This window comes from Varanus komodoensis, unplaced genomic scaffold, assembly GCF_004798865.1.
Source record: "Varanus komodoensis strain SLA01 unplaced genomic scaffold, ASM479886v1 scaffold1, whole genome shotgun sequence".
In the NCBI taxonomy this organism is placed as follows: Eukaryota; Metazoa; Chordata; class Lepidosauria; order Squamata; family Varanidae; genus Varanus; species Varanus komodoensis.
The window spans coordinates 113321930-113343560 of NW_025335268.1; the positions used below are offsets into that span (position 1 = coordinate 113321930).

General features: G+C 40.7%; 1 protein-coding gene across 4 annotated transcripts in view; it reads right to left on the bottom strand.

The window, feature by feature from the left end:
* ERICH3 (glutamate rich 3) overlaps positions 1-21631 on the bottom strand; it is a 100732-nt gene that overhangs the window by 70390 nt on the left and 8711 nt on the right. Inside the window, exons 2-4 of one of the 4 annotated variants that reach the window (XM_044440847.1) lie at positions 15902-15907; positions 13050-13057; positions 10662-10753 (exon numbers count right to left, since the gene is read on the bottom strand). The exons of 1 other annotated variant lie outside the window; for it this stretch is intronic. In XM_044440847.1, coding sequence (XP_044296782.1) covers positions 10662-10753; positions 13050-13057; positions 15902-15907 — 106 coding nt within the window. Of the gene's footprint in view, positions 1-10657; positions 10757-13049; positions 13058-15901; positions 15908-21631 lie in introns of those variants that run through there. 2 more of the 4 variants (XM_044440864.1, XM_044440870.1) reach the window with 2 other exon arrangements.

The window sequence follows — 21631 nt, forward strand, 5'->3', positions numbered from 1 at the left end:
CTGACAGCCAATAGATGAATGTTCTTTATAAAGTAGGAAATGAGGTGATTGGAACTCACATGGTGTGGCTGCTCTTATAGATTGAATTTCATGTGTTGCTAGGCAATAAGACCAGGATACAAAGGCACACATTGATGCATCCAAAGCACCTTTCATACACACTTAGCCCATTTTCCTTACCTCCTGCAGTTTCTTATACTGTAAACTAACACCATGCTTAAAGGTCACTCATTCTCAAAAGCAGCTTTTGGAAACACATGGTGGATATTGGAGAAAGTGGGAAAGTAGCACAGAGGCCATTGGAAGCCATTCTAAAACTTCATTTTGTGATTTAAAAAAAGAAAAGAAACACCCAGCATCATTAATTTATTGCACTGATGAGTCAGCTTTCATTTGAGAGCTGGAAAAACATACCAATTTACTAGATTAATGAAGTCACTCAAGAACAGCAGGTACTCTGAATCCAGAAGGATCTGGACAGGCTCTGGAAGTGGGCAAGGGATAAAAGGATGACTTTGCAGTTAAGCGCAAAGTCTATCACCTGGGGCATATGAATGGATGTCGTAAGTACAGGTTAGCGGACAAGTGGCTGGAGAGCAGCACTTGTGAAAGGGATCTCAGGGTGCCAGTCAACTGCAGGCTAAACATGAGACAGCTGTGTGACATAGCAGTCAAGAGGGTGAATGCCACCCTTGGATGCATAGCCAGGAGTGTGGCTTCTAGATCAAGAGAGGTATTACTACCACTTTCTACTACTCTGGTGTGCCTGCAACTGAAGTATTATGATCAGTTCTTGGCTCCACATTACAGGAAGGATATAGCCAGGTTAGAGTCAGTGCAGCGTAGGGCCACAAGGATGGTGGCTGGGTTGCAGGGAAAGCCGTATGAGGCGAGACTGAGGGAACTGGGTCTTTTCAGCCTGGAGAAGAGGAGACTCAGAGGGGATCTGTTGGTGACATATAGGTATGTGAGGGGGTGTCATGCAGAGGTGTGTCGAGATTTGTTTTCCCCTGCAGAGGAGGGCAGGACATGTTTCAGTGAAGCATAGCCCTGGGAACCAAGGTTCAATTTGGATGCCAGGAAGTACTTCCATACTCTTAGTGTATGGAATGGGCTTCCAAGGGAGGTGCGTGAAGCCCCATTGGTGAGGGTGTTCAAAGATAACCTGGACCTGTACATGGTAGGTCTGTCCAGAGCATAGCCAGCTGGAGGTCTGGGTCATACTAGATGGCCCGGGAGACCCCTTCTGACTTGTTCTGTTTCTGTGTTTCTAACTAATGCCTGGAAACAGAAGTATGGCAAGAAATCGCTTCATGTCAGGTTCATGCCATTCATGGGCTGCAATGATTTAATGTGGGTGTTTGTGCTACAAGCCCACACTCTGGGCCAAGATAGCAATTATATGCAGATCTAATCAATCCATGTCAGCAGTAGATCTCCAACAGCATTAAAATGGTTTGCTACTGTATTATTGATAGCAAGTCATGTTTATGAACATGAAACAAAGCTGCAGTTTCCATTAATACTTCTTCATCTGTCACTCCCAGTGTTAGACAATTTGAGCATGAAACACTTATTTTGCTTCAAATGTTACTTGAAAATGCTAAGTGCCTCATTATATGGCAAGATTCTCCTCAAAATAGGGCTTATTCAAATACTGTTTGACCAAAGAGATCAAGGAGTGACCAAGGAGTTCCATACCAGCAAGGTTACTCAGTGGATTCTCTTTTATCTGTATTCCTGCTGTCTGTATTGTCCACCAACCAAAATAGCACAGCTTCTTGCTTGGAAGCTAAAGATTGTCCCCTAATGTGTAGGAGACTTGTGCTTCTTCCTTTCTGTGATGGCTGGGCAGTTACATTATAGCACTTCCCACACAATTAAACTTCAGTGCTTTGCAAATCTGTGGGAAATTCTTCTGCATAAATGTGCAACAGAATTGCACTATTAGAAGTCAATGTGTTCCTCATTATTTTATTTCACTTTCATTGAGTATTTTATTTCACTTTCATTGCAGCACATCAAAAACTTCTCCATGATGAAAAAGAGACGGGGCAAGGAGCGGGGGGGGGGGGGGGGTCTTTCTCCTATTTAGAATATTAAATGAGTTGAAGAAGAGATTTTTTAGTTAATAGTTAAGAGGTAGAATATAATTTATATTCTACTTTATGTTTGGGGGTAATTATTAAATAAGGTTTATTATATAAGATTAAAAGATAAGTATTAGTTTATAAGTAAGATAGAAGAATATATAAATATGGTGGAATATTAATTTTGAATATGCTAAATCTGATATTAGATTATTTTGAATATGTGAAGTATAAAGGGGAAAGATAGCACTGAGAATTCAAAGAGTTAAAAAAATGAAAAAGACAGGTTAAGATAATAGGGGTATACAGGCAATGGGAAGTGGATATTTTAAGTTTGGTGACTGGTGGTTTCTCCATTCCCCCCACTGCCATTTCTGTAAAAGTGGAGATGCCCAGAATGTTGGTGTTCTGGGGGAGAAAGGGGAAAGGTAGTTTTTTATGTAAGGGTGGTTTTGTGGTGGTGGTGAAGGTAATTTTTTCTATGCTTTGTTTAGTTTTTAGTTTTTTTAAGTAAATTTGTGGGTGTGCGCAAAGGACCAGCAAGGATATGTGTTTTAAATCTGCAGGTGGTGCAGTGGTTTAAACTGCTGAACTGCTGGGCTGGTTGATCGAAAGGTCGCCGGTTCGAATCTGTACAACGGGGCGAGTTCCCATTGCTCCGTCCCAGGTCTTGCCAACCTTGCAGTTCGAAAGCATACAAATGCAAGTAGATAAAAAGGTACCACCTTGGTGAAAAGGTAACAGCATTCTGTGCACTTCAGTGTCTAGTAATGCCGGCCACATGACCACAGAAACTATCTGCAAGACAAACACTGCCTCCCTCGGCTAAAAAATGGAGATGAGCACCACTCCCTAAAGTCAGACATGACTGGACTTAACGTCAAGGGGAAACCTTTACCTTTATGGCTGAAATTGTAAGAGGACTATTTATTTATTTATTTATTTAGCGGACTTATATGCCGCCCCATTTTCCTGAGCCTCGAGGCGGCTTACAAATAAATAAATATCATTAATACAATAAAATACAATTGGAGATATCCTGGCCAAAGTTGTTAAAATCAAAAAATAAAATCAACAATTAAAATGCCATTTTAATAAAAAGGTCTTGGCCTGGCACCGAAAAGCAAATAACGACAGCACCAGGTGGACCTCTCTGGGGAGCGCATTCCATAGGTTGGGCGCCACTGCAGAGAAAGCCCTCCTCTGGGTACTCACCCTCCTAATGTCCTTCATGGAGGGCTCCTGGAGAAGGGCCTCTGCTGTCGATCTCAAGGGGTGGGAGGGCACATATGGACGTAAGCGCTCCTTTAGGTAACAAGGACCCAAGCTGTTAAGGGCTGTATAGGTGATAACCAACACCTTGAATTGGGCCTGGACTTCAATGGGGAGTCAGTGAAGCTGACGGAGGACTGGAGTTATGTGAGCACAACGCCCAGTCCCCGTCAGCAACCTGGCAGCTCTGTTTTGCACCAATTGAAGTATCCGGACCGTCTTCAAGGGCAGCCCCATGTAGAGCACGTTACAGAAGTCCAGTCAGGAAGTTACCAATGCGTGAGTCACTGTCGCCAGGCAGTCATTCTCCAGGTAGGGTCGCAGCTGGTGAATCAGCTGAAGCTGAAAGAAAGCGCTCCTCGCCACTGCTGCTACCTGAGCTTCAAGCAAAAGCTCTGGATCGAGGAGCACTCCCAAGCTGTGGACCTTGTCCTTCAGAGGGAGTGCAACCCCATTCAGGACAAGGTCAAAGTCCCCTTCCCCGAAGCCTGAACCGCCTACCAACAAGACCTCCATCTTGTCTGGATTGAGCTTCAGTTTATTGGCCCTCATCCAGCCCATTACCTCGGCCAGGCACCCATTCAGTACAGCCACTGCCTCACCTGGATTGGTGGAAAACGAGAGGTAGAGCTGGGTATGATCAGTGTACTGATGGTTCCGCAGCCCACACCTCCTGATGACCTCTCCCAGCATTTTCATGTAGATGTTAAATAGCAAAGGGGACAAAATGGACCCCTGCGGTACTCCATGGCATAACTGCCATGGCACAGAGCCATAGTCCCCCAGCACCACCTTCTGGAATCGGCCATTGAGATAGGAGTGGAACCACTGCAAAGCAGTGCCTCCAACCCCCAGTCTCGCTAGGCTATCCAGAAGGATACCATGGTCGATGGTATCAAAAGCCGCTGAGAGGTCCAGGAGGACCAACAGGGACGCACTCCCCCTGTCTCTCTCCCTGCACAGGTCATCATACAGGGCGACCAAGGCAGCTTCAGTACCATACCCAGGTCTGAAGCCGGACTGAAATGGGCCCAGATAATCAGTTTCATCCAAGAATGCTTGGAATTGTCCCGCCACCACCTGCTCCAACACCTTACCCAAAAACGGGATGTTGGCCACTGGTCTATAATTGGTGGCCATCTCTGGATCCAGGGATGCCTTCTTTAGGACTGGTTGGACTACCACCTCCTTTAAAGGGACAGGTACCCGGCCATCCCTCAGAGAGGTGTTGACAACCTCCGGGATCCAGGTCCCTATCCCATGCTTGGCGTTGTTAAGTAGCCAAGATGGGCAAGGGTCCAATAGGCAGGTGGTGGGACGTACTTGTCCAAGCACCTTGTCCACATCATCAGGTCGCAGTAACTGAAACTCATCCAATAAATTAGGACCAGACAGCAACATTGGTTCCTCCCCTGAAGGCTCTGAATTACTAGTGGGGTTGAGCTTGTGACGAATCTGAGCAATTTTCTTCTTAAAATGCTTGGCAAAGTCATCACAGCGGGCCGTCAAGGGCAGTACAGGATCTTTCTTAGGGCCAGGATGAACCAGCCCTTGTACCACCAAAAAAGCTCCGCTGGACAGCATTGTGAGGAGGCAATGGAAGCGGAGAAAAATTTCTTTTTCGCCACCCTCACCGCCACAGCATAGGCCCAATAATGGGCTCTTAAGTGTGTTCGGTCAGATTCATCCCGAGATTTCCTCCACCTACACTATAGACGTCTCCCAAATCGCTTCATCGCCTGCAATTCAGGTGTATACCAAGGGGAAGAGTGAGCTCTGCCTGGTGGGAGAGGATGCTTAGGAGCGATCGTGTCAATAGCCTTGGTCATTTCCCCATTCCATAGTTCGACCAGAGCATCGACAGGATCACCATTATCTTTGAATGTCAAAGGCATGGGTGATGTAATTGAAAGGAAAAAATGAAGCTATAATAAATAAAGATAGAGCAGATATTGTACTTTTGCAAGAGACCCATCAAAGAAAAGAGGGGGTTAATAAGTTAGCGGTATCAGGGACAAACATTTATAAGAAAGTGTATGGGAGTTCTAAGTCAAAGGGCAATCATTATATCTAAAAAAAAGTTGAATTTAAAATAAATATAAAGATGAAAAAGGTAGAGAGAATTGAGAAGAAAGAGCTATACCTTAACGTTTATTCACTGAATCAACATCAGATGGCTTGTTTCAAAAAACGGTTAAAAGAGTTGGAAGATATAAGAAAGAGATCTGTGTTCATTTTAACATGCACTTTTCCATCTGGCTGCTCCACCTGCCTGCCTTCTCTGGGACTCTGCCTACTGACCCTGCTCAATTGCTCCTGCCACTGCCACCATTGCAGGCCACCCTACTGCCTTCTTTTCCATCTAGACTGACCTGGTTTGTGGCAGAAACAGGGCCAACACAAGTAAGACGTGGGCCGCTTTGCAGATGTGGTGTGGAGGCTGAAAGAGAGAGGGCTGCAGGCAGGAAGGCCCTCCCTGCGGGCTTTTAACCGTTCACAATGCTTCCAACTTGCTGCTGCTGCGCTGGGCCCTGGGAGCTCGCTTTGCCTGCCCACCCCCTTGAGCTGCAGCATGAGAGAAGCCGGAGCTTGAGTGGGGACAGACTGCACTGTTGCTACCAACACCTGGATGCTGGGGGCAGGTCTTCTGTCTGAGATCTTGTTTCCCCCAGCGTCCACAAGGGACCTCGGAGGACTGGATGAGGGTCAATAAACTGAAGCTTAATCCTGGTAAGATGGAGGTACTATTGGTAGAGTGGACCTCTGATAGTTTAGGAGGGCATTACCCTGTCCTGGGGGGGTGGGGCTCATACTCCACAGGGCCCCCAGTCTGGGGGTGCTCCTGGATTCTGGTCTGTTGGGGGAAAAAAATAACATTTAGTCTGAATGCTGTGGCTTTTTTTAAATTCCTTGTATAGAGGTTTTAATTCCTTATGTTTTAATTAATTGTTTTTAATGTGTTTTACTCTGTTAATATGTTTTATGTATTGAAATCTGCCTAGAAAGGCCTCCACAATCATAGATGGCCTAAAAATACACGTAAATAAATAAATAAAAATAATGGTTGGAGATGTTAATATGATAATGGATACAGTGAAAGATAAATCAAACCCAGTAAAGAAGGCTGCAGATACAGTACTACAATTTTGTTTAAAATGATAAACAAAACAGATTTGAAAGATGCATGGATAGAATTAAAGTGAAATGAAATTATCTTCAGTTCATAGTTCATAAGACTTATTTGAGGATAGATTGTATATGTATGTCTAATTATTTTTTATCTAGAGTGTTACTCAGATATAGGTGACAGATTATGCTTTGGTAAATATGGTTCTTAGAATCAAATGTGATTATAAAGAAGTTAAAAGAAGGAAAATGGATGCCAATATTTTACAAAGATATAACAAATAAAATGGGGAGAAATAAATGAAATATGGGAGATTAATAATGGAGAAGCTAGTCAAGAAAGCTGATTTGGGATATGATGAAGGTGGTTGCAAAAGGGCTAGGTATTACAGAGGCTAATAATTTAAGAAGACAACAAAATAAACAAGTGGAAATTTTGGAGGGACAAGTAAAGTGTTGGAGAAAAAATATATCAAAAACAGGAATATAAATGTTTTAACAGTAATTCAAGCTAAAAGAAAAGAATGGCAAAATATTGAAACTGAAAAAATATAGAGAAATTTAATATATTTAGAAAGGGAATATTTTGAATTTAGTAAGAAGAATTTAAGGTTGTTGGCTAGAGCCACACAAGAAAAGAAAGCTAAAAATTTAATTGGATTAGTTAAAGATGAGAGTGGTAAACAGTGTAATTTAACAAAAGATAAATTAGGGATATTTTTTAGACTTTTTCTAAGTTGTATTCAGGTGTGAAGTTGTCACTGGATGAAATCAGATCATACATAGAGAAGAATGTTGGGAAAAAACTACAGCAAATGGATAGGAAGCTGATGGAACAATTAGTTAGTGAGGAGGAGATAGACGCTATTACTGACAAGTTAAAAGTAGCGAAAACTCCTGGGACAGATGGTTTAGGCCCAGAGTATTATAATACTTTTAAAAATATCTTGATTTCACAACTAAAATCTTTGTTTAATAAAATATTGGTAGGAGGTAAGATGCCAGCATCTTGGAAATACTGTATCTGTATACAGACCTGTATCATTGATAAATCAAGATGCAAAAATTGTTACAGCAATATTTGCAAAGAGGATGTGTAATTTTATTGGAAACTATGTTAATGTGGCTCAAAGCAGTTTTATGATAAGCAGGGAGATGGCAGATTTGACTAGAAGAGTATTAAATATATTTGAACATATACATAAGGAAAATTTGAAAGCTAGTATAATAGCATCAGACATTTTCAAAGCTTTTGACTGTGTGGAATGGCCAACTATAAAGACATTGATAGAAGTATTGGGGTTTGGTCCACAATTCAGAAATATAATAAATCAATTCTACTCAGAAAACTTTGCAACAGTGATAGTGAATGATGGTATACCAGACCAAATATTCCTAGGCCAAGATTCTAGACAGGCTTACCTTTTCTCTCCAATAGTGTTTGCTTCAACTATAGAACTGCTAGCGAATGGTATTACAAATGATAATTCAATAAAAGGTATAGGATCTGAGAATAAAATTAAGATCAGCTTATTTGCAGATGATACATTATTAACAATAAAGGAACCAGCTAAGGTTATGGGTCAGATTAAAACACATTTAACAGAATTTGGAGAAATAATGGGTTTACAGAGATGAAGCTAATTTAATTGCAGTAAGGTAGAAACAGATGAGATTAAGAGCAAGTTAGAAGATAGATAAAATTATTATTTAGGTGTAAAGATTACAAAAAATTTGCAATGTTTAATACAGAACAATTTTGACAAGTTAAAATAAGACATGAAAGAGAAAATGAATGATTTTAGAAAGATTGATTTATCCTGTTATGGTAGAATAACAGCATTTAAAATGAAGATTTTACCTAAGATTAATTTCTTGTTTATGATGTTGTCATTTAAGTTAACAGAAAGATTTGAAAGAATTATTATTATTATTATTATTATTATTATTATTATTATTAACATTTCTATGCCGCCCCTTGCCGAAGCCTCGGGGCGGCTTACAACACAATAAAATACATTGAAATACAATAGCACATAATAAATTACCATTAAATACAAAAATACAAAAAAAATACATTGAGTTACAAACATAATAATATAAAATTAAAATTATCAGTATAAAATAAGTAAATGGCAAAACATGATTAATAAATTTGGTAATAGGGATAAAAAGTAAGGGTTAATTTAAAAATATGGTATATGCCACTGAAAATAGAGGGTTTAGGATTAGGAATGATAAGTAAAATTTATAATATATTAATAGAAGAGGAGGATTGATATGATCCTCTTAAAAAGTCCTGGGAAAAAGAAATTCATGTCAATGTTAAAATTTATGTCAATAAGAATTAAGGAGAATTCTTATAAACTGGTTTGGAAATGGTACTTAACTCCAGTTAAACTGAATTATATAAATAATGAATTTGTTGGAGATGCAACCAGGAAGTGGATACATATTTCCATATGTGGTAGAAGTGTAAATATACAGATGGTGCCAAAAAATGTATACACATTTTAAGAAAGGAAAATCCTGTATTAAAAACTATCACTTGGTGATGCTAGCATTTCATTAATGCCATCTTTTGCGCTAACGTCATGCTACAAATTGCTACAGTAATTCAATTCAACTTTGAAAAGTAATACATAGATAATATCAAATACTGTTCAGATACTGAAATTACATCTATATTTGTGGAATATCCTGTGACATCTTTTTTCCCATATATTTACTTTCTTCTTATTAATGTACTTTGTAAATATAAAGTAAAAGAAAAGAAAAGGAAAATATAGCCTGCTCAATGTGAAATTGGCAAACAGTTGAGTGGTAAGAAGAAAAACAGCAAGGTTATGTAAATACAATGTATCTCTCTCTCTCTCTCTCTCTCTCTCTCTCTCTCTCTCTCTCTCTCTCACACACACACACACACACACACACACACACACACACTTAATTGAATGTTGCATTGCCAGCAGCCATGATTACAGTGACATTTCTTTTGATCTCTTCTACATTTAGGTTTAAGCTTTTTGTCAACCTGTGTTAATATTGCCAGTTAACTTTATAACAAGCGGGAAAAAGAGGTATACTTAAAACAACAAAACATCATTCAGTTTCTCCACATTTAAAAAAAAAAAGTAGATGCTGATTAGCTAGGTTCCTATGGCCAGATACAATTTCCAGTGGAAACAGTTGCTTCAGTAAGAAGCAGACAGTAATACTTGAAAACTTGAAAAATTGAGCTGTCAGGGACATTATTATTTTGCTTTACTTTCATTGCCTGTTCTATCCATCTGGTTTGCATTGTTTCAGGGAACAGCATGAACATATTCTACCAACATACATAAAAGGAAGCAGCCACTTGGTCCTAGTTGTTTTCTCCTTTTCATCCTGCTTCAACTTGTGGCTCAATTCATCCTAAAACAATCTTGCAAATAAGTATTCCGATGGCACTTGCCCACCTGGCCTCCTCTCCCAGATGTCTCCACTTCCATTAGCATAAATAGATTGATGTGCTAAGTCAAGTGCCCATTAGAACCCTGCAGTAATAGACATTCCTACCATTACTTGTGAAGGTATCTACACAATCCAGCCTTATGTATTCTTATTCACAACATTCAAGTGGACAATCCTTAGAAAGTTAGCCGGAAGGGTTGCAGGCACTGTGAATAACACCCACCATTTCATGCTGTCACTTTAATTGGTTAACACTGGATGCTGTCACAATGATTTATGATCACCATGATCAAAGTGATAGCAATTACACTGCCATACATTTTTTGCAACACCATGGCCTAAAGGAATATTTTCACTAAGTTGAAAGCATCTTTGAAAGTACTGAGTAGTGAATAAAATAATTCCCAAAAATTTGGGCAGCAGTGCTGGACAATTCAAAAGAAAGTAGTACTGGCAGTTTTAGTACTCCTTAGATACAATGCTGGACATAGACCTGGAAGATCTGGGTTTAAATTCCTATCCAGCCAGATGACTGGATAACTGTGGACAACTTCACAGTTGTTTTAAGAGTAGAGGATGATGGAAATACATGTATACTGCTCTTAAGTGTTTGGAGTAAGGGTGGAATGAAAGGTAATTAAATACAAATATGAAGTACATATTTGAACATACATATTTAAATTTAAGCATTAAAAAAGTTAGAAATGCTTGCATACCTACCAGCCCTGATTTCTGAAGGTGACGTCTTATCCTGGTATTACTGAAATAGCCTGCAAGGTGCTTGTCTTTTAGGCTGTTGTAGTTTGCAAGGACTCTGAAATCAACATAGAAACATAGAATAGTAGAGTTGGAAGGGGCCATGAAGGCCATCAAGTCCAACTCCCTGCTGTTGCAGGACACCAAGTTACCCCATCCCACTCAGATGGCTGTCAAGTTTCTTTTTGAATGTCTCTAGTGTGGGAGAGCCCACCACCTCTCTAGGCAGCTGGTTCCACTGTTGTATTGTTCTGACAGTGAGGAAGCTTTTCCTGATGTCCAGCCTGAATCTGGGTCACCGCAACTTGAATTGATTATTCCATGTCCTGCACTCTGGAATTAGCAAGAAGAGATCTTGACCTTCCTCTTTGTGACAGCCTTTGAGGTACTTATAGAGGGATATCATGTCTCCCCTCAGTCTTCTCTTCTCAAGGCTGAACATGCCCAGGTCTCTTAGTCTCTCCGCATAGGGCAGTGTTTCCAAAACCTGGATCATTTTTGTTGCCCTCAGCTGGACACTTTCTAATTTACCTACATCCTTCTTAAATCTTGGTGCCCAGAACTGAACACAGTATTCTGGGTGAGGTCTGACAAGTGAGTAGTATAGAACAGAGTCACTGTTAATAGTTACAGGAATTCAGGGAAGTGTTCATTGAAAAGTACAAGGGAACTTTTTTCAAAAGCCCTTTGAGAAATAAGAGCTGCTTTAAACTTCATCCTAACATTGTGTCTGCTATGGGTACACCACCACATGGTGCCCTAAAGTTAGAGCAGTGATCTTCAATTAGTTTTCAAGCTGAGGTCACATTTAGGATCTTTCAATGCAGTCATATGGGAAGGCATGACATGAGTCTTCTCCACTCATCCTGGTCACATAGACACACTGTGTTCCAGACTCAGTCTTCATATAACTGAAGCAAAACCTTGTCAGCCACTCAGTCATCAGGCAGGCAAATTCTGACTGGTCCACTGGGATAGATTGGAAAGGATCTTTTTCTCACCCTTGGGATTCTTTCCTCAGTGCTGGACAGCTAACCAATCATATTATTCTTTGCCTCCTTCATGTCCCGCAGCAGCTAATTGGCTGATCATTGTGGCATTCTAGCTTAAAACATCTGCCTCTAGTTTAAAGCTGATATGCAACAGGTCTCTTGACTCCCCACCTCTAAAGCCTCCTCCAGTAGCCACATCACAGCAGCTGGCTCACTACTAATTGAAACAACACTAAAGAGTCATGAGGATGGATGGATGAATAGCGCCTGCACTTCAGTTGACTGAAGTGGTCCTTAGGTCTTGCAGGTAAGAATGCTGAGCTGGGATGTAAAGGAGCCACATAATATGTTCTTATGTTTACTGTGGCCCAATTAAAGTGTGCTGGGGTCTGCACATGAGTGTTTAAAAATGTGTGCCTGCACTGACACTTTATGTGCCTGTGTTTATGTTTGGTAAGCGCATGGTCCTATGAACCTTAAAGACTTAAAGCTTTCAGATACCAAACAAACCTGGGAGATACCATGCTAAACACAATTATTGACTTAGCCATCATTTTTCTCTGCCTTCTTACTGTGCATTAATCCAATGGCTTTGAAACAGGTTGACATTGTGTCAGGATATTGAATTGTGGTTAACAAAAGAGTTCACTTGCTAAGGGAAAAAATGACAAAGGCAAGAGACCTACAGGATGTTTATTTTTGGTTTTACATCAGATAAATTGAACTGTAAGCAGACCATTTTGTTTGTTATACTTGGTGATTAAGCACTGGTGCTATAGCAACAGTTTTATGTTACTTTCTTTATCCTGTTGTTTGCATTTGCAGCTCAAACTGCCAGATTACAACAATTACACAAAGTATTGATTTATCATGCCTCCTGGTCCTGGTATGTGGTATGAATACAGAAGTTAGGAGAGGTAAACTTAATTCAGTGTCCTTTTATTTATTTCCTTCTCTGAATTTCACAGCTCAGATAAGAAGGGATGAAACAACTTTAGCTGCTGTTCCACTTAGATCTTTATATTTCATTTCAATTGAATAAGCTATCTTTAACAAAATAGCCAATTGATTTAGGGGATCAAAGGAGAACAGGTATGTAAAAAGGTGTGCAAAACCAGCTATAGGGTTGCAGCACTCAGTAGAACAAGCATGAACCTCAGAGTTTCTTTTTTCTGAAATCAGCCAACATTTATTTCATATGGCATTGATCTAGCATTAGCCAGGAAGTCTACAGTGCTAATGCAGAGTAGTTTGGTTGTCTAAGATTGCTAGTGTTTCAGTTCACACTTGCGCATGATCCACAGCACACAAAAGGGGGTGAGCCAGCTTTGCACATAAAACAGCTAGTCATTCAAATCACCTCCCCTTCTTCCTACATTTGTTTTACATTACAGAGAAGGGCTTCTTCTTTAGGTAGGTTAGCTTTTAGACAGGCTTGGAATCTGGGCTCCCACCTGTTTTAAAAGTCAAACCACAGGAAGTTTTTCTGCACATCTCATGGGTGGCTCTAATCCTTCAAATAAAAATGACTTTGTTTATTTATTTAAAACATTTCTATCCCGTCCTTCATGAAAATGTCTCAGAATGGCTTACTTCCTCCCAGAAGCTCCAGTGTAATACAGTGACATATAGCATCACTGGTTATGTGTGGCTGTAGTTCTCCCCCTCAGAGAGAAATGAAACAGAGAACATAGAAGCAGAGTGAGTCAGAAGGTCTTACCCCGGGCACCAGGCCAGACAGATGTCTGTGGAAAACACACAAACAAGACATTGCAGATAATGACTTTAAGAGCATAATTACAGCCATGCTTGATCAGACCAAGGGTACATCTAGTTCAGAATTCTGTTTGCATAACAGCCAACCACAAGCCATTCAGGGCCAGAACACTGGAAGTAATGTAGGGGCTGGTGAGATTTCTACGAAGAGGGTTCCAGAACCAGGGAAGAAAGGAAGAAGGAGGAGGCCAAGGGACCCAAAGAAAGAGGATCGTGGGAAGGAGTTGAGATGCATGTATACTAACATTAGGAGCATGGGAAACCAGCAGGAAGGGCTTGAAGCTCTCTTTGGAATAGGAGGCCATGACCTGGTGGGGATCATGGAAACATGGTTGGATGAAAGACAGAATTGGAATGTAAATACAGAGGGGTTTGTCCTATTTAGAAAGGACAGGAAGGGAAAGAGAGGAGGGGGTGTAGCATTATATGTCAGGGAAGGGAGAGGATGCAATGAGATAGAGGGTGGCACAGATGGGGATCTGATAGAGGTGGTCTGGGTAAAACTGAAGTGACTTGACTGAGGGAGGGACCTGACAGTGGGGGTATACTATCACCCACTGAGTCAACTTGAGGCCCTGGACAATGCCCTGACAGACCAGATTCAAAGGATATCTCAGGGGAGGGACATGGTAATAATGGGAGATTTCAATTTCCCAGATATTAGTTGGGCGACTCACTCGGTGGCGACACCCAGGTCACGTTTCTTCCTAGATGCTATAGAGGGAAGGTTTTTCCAGACAGAGGGTCTAGAAGGCAATGGTGGGTGAGCAGTGGGGTGGGGGGGGGTGATATCCTTGACTTGGGTTTGACCAGCAGGGAAGACCTGATAGATGAGGTGCAGATTAGGGGAGCTCTGGATGCGAGTGATCACTTCATCCTTTTCTTTGATATCAGGGGAATGGGAACATGCAGCAGTTCGAGCACTAGAAGCTGGGACTTCACAAGGGCCAACTTTGGCCAACTGAAGGCCAGACTGGGAAATGTCTCCTGGGATAGGTTACTGGAAGGCAAAGGAGTTCAGGAGGGATGAATGTCACTAAAAAAGGAAAGCAGCACTTATGAAAGAGATCTTAGTGTACCAGACAACTGCGGGCTAAACATGAGTCACTATGTTGTCATCTGTGTGCATCCTTTCAGAAACCAATTACATGCCTGATATGCAGTGTTCAAGTTGCCATGAGGGTAACAGAGCTCCAGCCACTAGCAGTAAGAAGAGAGTCCCCTGAACACTTGAGATAATATCACTTCATATCAGCAGACTATCATGACAACTTTAGCTATTGAGTGGTATAGAAATATGTATCATGCTTCTTTCTATGCATGTTTTTTTTTAGCTGCAACTTGTGAAGACTGCCTTGTTTAACTGGTGATTTAGAAACTGCTCTGGGTGCCTTTTTGGCTGCGTATACTTAAATGAGTATTTATTTAGGAGAGCCCTAGTGGATAGCAAATTTCAATAGCTCCCCCAAATTAGTGTGTGCCCACAAAGCTACATTTGCAGTAATATTCATGTACAACCACTTTCTGCTATGTGGGCATATTCACTGGTTTGACTGCACTCCCTGTGAAAGGAAAAATGTCAACCCTCACTTGTCCTCTAATATGTGAACCCCAGTTTATTACATTTCATTCCACTTACTCTGGTTAGTGATGGAAAAGCACTACATCAATTACAAATGGCATTTTGTTTGTCTTAAGCTCTGGTATCAGCTGTAATAATGGCTAAACACCTGAAGTAATCTTTCAAGAAAACTTGTCAGTTCCATCTCTGTCTGTCTACTCTCCTGCTGCTTTTAATTGGAGAAACCTACTAATAAAGACAAATCTACTGATAAAAAAATCTAATAAAGAAATCTACTAATAAAGAAATCTACTAATAAAGATAAATACTAATAGGAAAAAAGATTTCATAATCAACAGGCAGCACTGAACTTTCCTTTCCTTTTAAAAAATAAAAGGAAAAAAGAAAAGTCTAAAGGACATTTAGGAAAACACCCCTTTGTTTCAATGGAGGGGGGTGCGTTGTTTTGTTTGTTTTATACAATCAGCAGATCAATATAAAGTAAGGTAGGCAAAACTCAGTGGCCTGCAGAATAGTATTATAAGAAAGATGTAAGAGTCATCCTGTCAAGTTCATTGTTCATATTGCCTAATGAGGACTACTTCAAACATTATGACGTATGATCGTGCTGCCAAGGAAGGAATATGAGCAGCAGACCAGAGCAACTCTGGGGCCCAGAGTTTCAAGTTACTTAACTACAGTGTTGACATCACAAGTTAGCTAAGGAGAGACACAATAGGGCTGAATGTATTGCTCATACCAAGGTCCCATATAGGTAGAATGGAGTTAGTTTTGAAACTCCCACAGTTAATTTGATGCAAAAAAGCCACACATGTCAATTGTTGTTTTCAGTATCATCTACTTGCAATTTTAACCCTCCACTTTGAGCTGATGCTAGAAAATATTCAGAAACAAGCCAGAAGTGTAATTTCCCTTCATATTTTTTAGCCTTGGGTGAAGGTACATTTAACTGAAGAAATGGAGGGTAGGGCAATGTAGCAGAACCTCTTTCAGCCTGAGGGTCAAACTCCATTTCAGAGAAGCTCTCCACCTGTGGGAAGAGCCAAAGGGAAAAGGAGGGCAGAGTCAAAATATTAAAAGTACCAACAGAGTTTAACTTAAGGCTCTTGCTATCTGTAACCAAGTCTTAGAGGAGAATTTTAACTTTTCAGAATAAGAGAAAAGCTGTACAAAAGCCAAGAAATCACCCAATAATTAGTAGTTTATGGAAAGGGATGGGGCAGAAGGAAGGGGTGTGGGCAGATTAGCACCCCCAGAGGACCATTTTGGCTCACAAGCTTGAAGTTCTAGACCTCCTATGGTAAGGGTTACTTGACTTTTTCTTTTTCTCCACCCAGAATCTATCATCATACATACACCTACCATTGGTCATGGACCTAGATGGAGCAATTATCAGTGGGAAAATGGAATATGGGTAGAGCCTTCTCGCTAGTTCAGTTTCACTTGGTCCCCATACTGCCATTTGCTTTGTTTCTGCAGCCAAGCTGGCAAACCCTATGCCAGCAGAACCTGACCATCAGGACGAGCCTCCACTGAAATAGAAAGAAGAGTCTCCTAACAGCTGAATGTTCTAGGCCATGATGCAACCCTAAGCCAACCCCATTTGCACCTTGACACCACCAAAAGTTCAGCATATCATCTCCACCCAGTTGTGGTTCACTTATCAAATATCAACAGCCCACTTTTCAGTAGGCAGTCTTGGCATTTGTGCCTTTTTATCCCTTAGGGCAGCGGTGGGAAAGAAGGCTTTATAGTAGAAACCCTTCTATTTTGCTTTCTAAGCTGCATCAGAAGTTATGTGCTTAGAGTATTTCTGAGAACACTCCTGTACACAGATGTTTAGTCTGATTGACTTTTGGAATTCTTGGCTGGGTACCCATCTTTGCACTCCATTAGTTTGCATTCCTACTCAGTTGATGGAATGGTTTGTATATACCTGATCATTTGGTTTTACCAACTGATGAGTCCTTCCTTCTCTGCCAATTTCAGTTCCTCTGAACTGTCCATTTTTTTGCTTCTTCAACTCATCCATTCTTTCAATTTCCTCCTCCTTTAGGGATCATCTTCCAACACATATTTATACAAGGGTTCATAACTTAAACTTATCTTTTTCCTAATAAAACTCATTTCAGATTAAGTTTTGAAGACTGGTCTCTGCTGACCCTTTTTGGAAACTTGACAGTGACATTCCAATGTCTAGACATTCTCTAGACTAAAATGTCAAATGAATTAGCATACATTCCTGTTAATTAGGCAATGTGCTAGTTTTAGAGACAGCTCTTTCAGATCAATAGCAGCATGCTTTTTGAGAGGAATAGAAACGGGTTGCAGTGAGAAGAGGCTGCTCAACAGCAGGCATATTACCCCAAACATCAATTGCTGCTGACTGGGGCAATTAACTGCCTGCCTTATTATACACTTTCCCAGAAGAAATGTTTGTCCTCAGAGACCCTCCTCCAGGGGCCCTGCCAGATAAGGAAAGGTAGTTACAAGGCCCTTTTCAGTGGTGGCAGCCTAGCTGCAGAATGCCTTCACCAGAAAGGCTCATTTGGCTTTGCCATCTTCTCAGTGCCAGGTAATGAACCTTCTTGGAGTTTTTCCATATGTAAAAGAGAAGGGTGTCCAGCTACTTAAAGTGGAAGGCAGAGTGATAAGAGATGACAAGGGAAAGGAGGTGCTCAATTCCTACTTTGCCTCAGTCTTCTCCACAAGGAAATCTGCAATCAAGAGGAAGTACAAGCTGAAAGTGAGAGATTGACAAACAAATGGTCAAAGAATACCTAGATGGAATAAATGTTTTCACATTTCCAGGGTCCAAAAACTCCATCCCAGAGTCATAAAAGAGTTATCTGAGGAACTCTCAGAACCACTGGCTATTATCTTTGATAAATCTTGGAAAGCAGATGTGCCAGATGACTGGAGAAGGGCTAATGTTGTCCCTATCTTCAAATAGGGGGAAAAAAGATGAACCTGGGAACTATAGACCATTTAGTCTGACATCAATCCCTAGAAAAATTCTGGAGCAAATTATTTAAAAATCCATCTGCAAACATCTTGAAGATAATGCAGTGATTAATAGAAGCCAACATGGATTTATCAAAAATAAATCCTGTCAGACTAATCTCATTTTTTGACTGGGTAACCTTCCAAATGGACAAAGGGAACACTGTGGACATAATCTACCTAGACTTTAGCAAAGCTTTCAACATAGCATCACACAACATTCTGATAAACAAATTAGCAAAAACTGGACTAGATGGAAAAACTATTAGGTGGATCCAAAATGGGCTGCTAAATCAGACACAAACAGTGCTCATCAATGGCACCTTCTCAAATGGATGGAGGTAACTAGTGGGGAGCCACAGGGTTCTGTCCTGGGTCCAGTGCTCTTCAACATCTTTATTAATGATTGGGATGAGCAAGTACAAGGAATGGTAATCAGATTTGCAGATGGTACAAAACTGGATGGAGTAGCAAACACCTTAGAAGAAAGAATGAAGATCCAAGGTGACCTTGGAAAAAGAAACCAAAGGCGTTGATACAAGATGGGGAATACATGGTTCAACAGAACTGAAAAAGATCTTGGAGTAATTGTGGGCAATAAGCTAAACATGAGCCAACAATGTGATGAACAGCCAAAAGGACAAATGCTATTTTGGGATGCATTAACAGAAGTATTACTTCCAAATCATGAGAAGTAGTCATTCTTCTATACTCCTCACTAGTCAGACCTCACCTGGAATACTGTGTTCAGTTCTGAGCACCAAGATTTAAGAAAGATGCAGGTAAATTAGAAAGGGTTCAGTTGAGGGCAACAAAAATTTCCAGGGTTTGGAAATGTTGCCCTATGAGGAGAGACTGAGAGAACTGGGCATGTTCAGCCTTGAGAAGAGAAGACTGAGGGGAAACATGATATCACTCTTTAAGTACCTCAAAGGTTGTATTGGGAAATTCAGATAAATCCTGGTAGAAAAAGGTTGCTTATGTGTGCCTTTGTGTTATAAAAATACCTGTGCCTGTTTGTCAGAAAGCACCAGAATTCCAAGCCAGGCTTCAGTTTAGCATTAGTACTTTAAGAGACAGGAACTCAACTCACCTGAGGCAACTACTACATTCTTGTAAAGTTTGTTTGTTTGTTTGTTTAAAATTAACTGCATTTAGGCATTTGTGCTGCTAATCTGATAACAGCAACAATCTGGCCTAATTTACATTCAAACTGGCAGCCAAGAGCAATTGTTACGTCAATTTCCTATAATCAAACGCTATTGTATTAAGTCCCCTCCCCAGATCTCTCACATTCTTTTGACTGTGTTCCCCTTATTTCATCACCACCTGATACATATTCGTGAATCAGAACTTATAAAACACTCTGCATATGTTCTGGAAGCTTGTAGTCAGCCTCTAATTGACAGTACTGTTGTAAGTAAGGGTTATCTGCAGAAGGTATCTAAGTGATCTTTCAATAAACTGCTGAGGTTCAAGGTGAAAGGGGTCTTCCCCACTGAATCCATTTATTCATTCTTGTGGCTGCTATTGAGACACCTTGACAACTATCACAAAGAGGAAGGTCAAGATCTCTTCTCACTGATCCCAGTGTGTAGGACATGGAATAATCAATTAAAGTTGTGACAACCCAGGTTCAGGCTAAATATCAGGAAAAGTTTCCTCACTGTCAGAGCAATATGACAGTGGTACCAGCTGCCTAGTGAGGTTGTGAGCTCTCCCATACTAGAGACATTCAATAAGAAACTGGACAGCCATCTGAGTGGGGTGGTTTAAACTGGTGTCCTATAACAGCAGGGGTTGGACCCAATGACTTTCATGGGCCCTTCCAACTCTACTATTCTATGATTCTGTGTTTCTGTGAATCTATGATTGGGCACTCCTGATCAATGACAGAATTTTTTGTAGCTTTACATAATATTGACATCCTCCAGAACCTCTCCCATGTTTCATAGCCATTTTCACAGCTCCTTTTAAAGAAAAAACACAATATTTTCCTGGATGTTGCCTTTATTTGCTACATCAACCTAGTGTATTTGTACAATTCTGCTCCATACTGCAGCACAACCATGTGCTATGTAATGGAACATACAGAAAAGCAGAAAGGAAAGTTCACACAGAAAACCAAGCTCAAGGTAAAGGGTCATTCTTCCTCTTGCAAAGAAAATGGAAGATGCAACCTCAGTCAACATCTCAAGCACAGAATCCCTTATTCTCAGAAGCATATGGATTTTTATTCTTTTTCTTTCTTAAATATGCGGTATACCACCCAGACAGCTTTGGCTATTGGGCAGTAGAGCAATTTAATTAACCAATTAACTAAAATAAAATTACCTTCTTCCCCTATTATTCTTTTGCCTAAACTCATAGTCTTTTGCCAATCTACGTAATATGTAGTTCCAGCGGGAAGTGAGTGAGCCTAGAAATTGCTCACTGGGGTGTTCTGGTCATGCATCCACTACCAGTCAATCCCTAATCATGAAGAAATGTAGAACAATAACATTGAATTATGGCATTATCAAACTCAAGATCTGTCTCCATAGCAAATTATGTTACAGGTGTAACATGAACTGGTTGGTAACTCCAGGAGGCAGGGTTAATTGACATACCATGTAAAATACTGGAAAAAACAAGTGCCAGCACTACAGGAAGCTGGTGCCCAAGGTCAGGGGAGGCAAGGCTCAATTCTTGTTATGCATAAGGAAGAGATGTCATAAATTATGCCCCAAGAACACAGGAGATACCTGCAGTGAGGGGCAAATGGTCTGCATCAAGAGTCAATAATTGCCCATCACCTCATGACTCAGCTGACTCAAGATGGGGTAGGGAATAAAGTCCAGGGCATGGAAAGGGTCAGGGTTCCTCTTCCAGAGGAGGTTCTACTTTTGCTGCCATTACTCCATGCAGAAGAATGTTGTGCTTCCTATCCTGTGTTGCCTGTGCCAGAAGCTGGTGTAGTATTTGAGTGCATAGCTGAGGCTAGGCTGAGTTTTGTTATTTTCTGTGTCCAAATGGGCCAACAAGGCCTGGGAACTGGGGGCTCTTGGCTGACTGTAAACTTGCTACTGCTTTCCAAATTCCCCTTCCCTTTTCCCTCCCTGCTTTCTCCTTTTTACCCTTTTAGGTGTAATTTAGTACCCCTCATCCCTATATTTTATTCTTTTAATAAAGCTAATTTTCCACAAAGATTGGGTCTGTTATGTGCTCAGTACAGTGTCCTGCCCAGGGTTCTGGGACCAGGAAGTTTCTGGGTGAGACTTCAGCCCATGTAGCTGTGGGTATGGGGAATCCTAATCAGTGTTCTGCTACTGCAGGATCCTAATATATTGTCAGTCCTTTTGTGGCATCATAGCACATGTTCTGTAACTCCAGCTCAAATAGTGCTATCTGTTGCAATGAAATTTCATGGCTGTTTTATACTGATTTGGATACAATTCTGAATTCCGCCTTTGTACATGTCTCATGTTATTCTTTAGAAATCAAATCTTCATAGTTCAATTGTTCATGGTGCAATTGCAGTGGAAAGGGTACCTCAAAGAGACTATGTGAAGGAGGAATTCTAGTTACTGATCAATAGATTC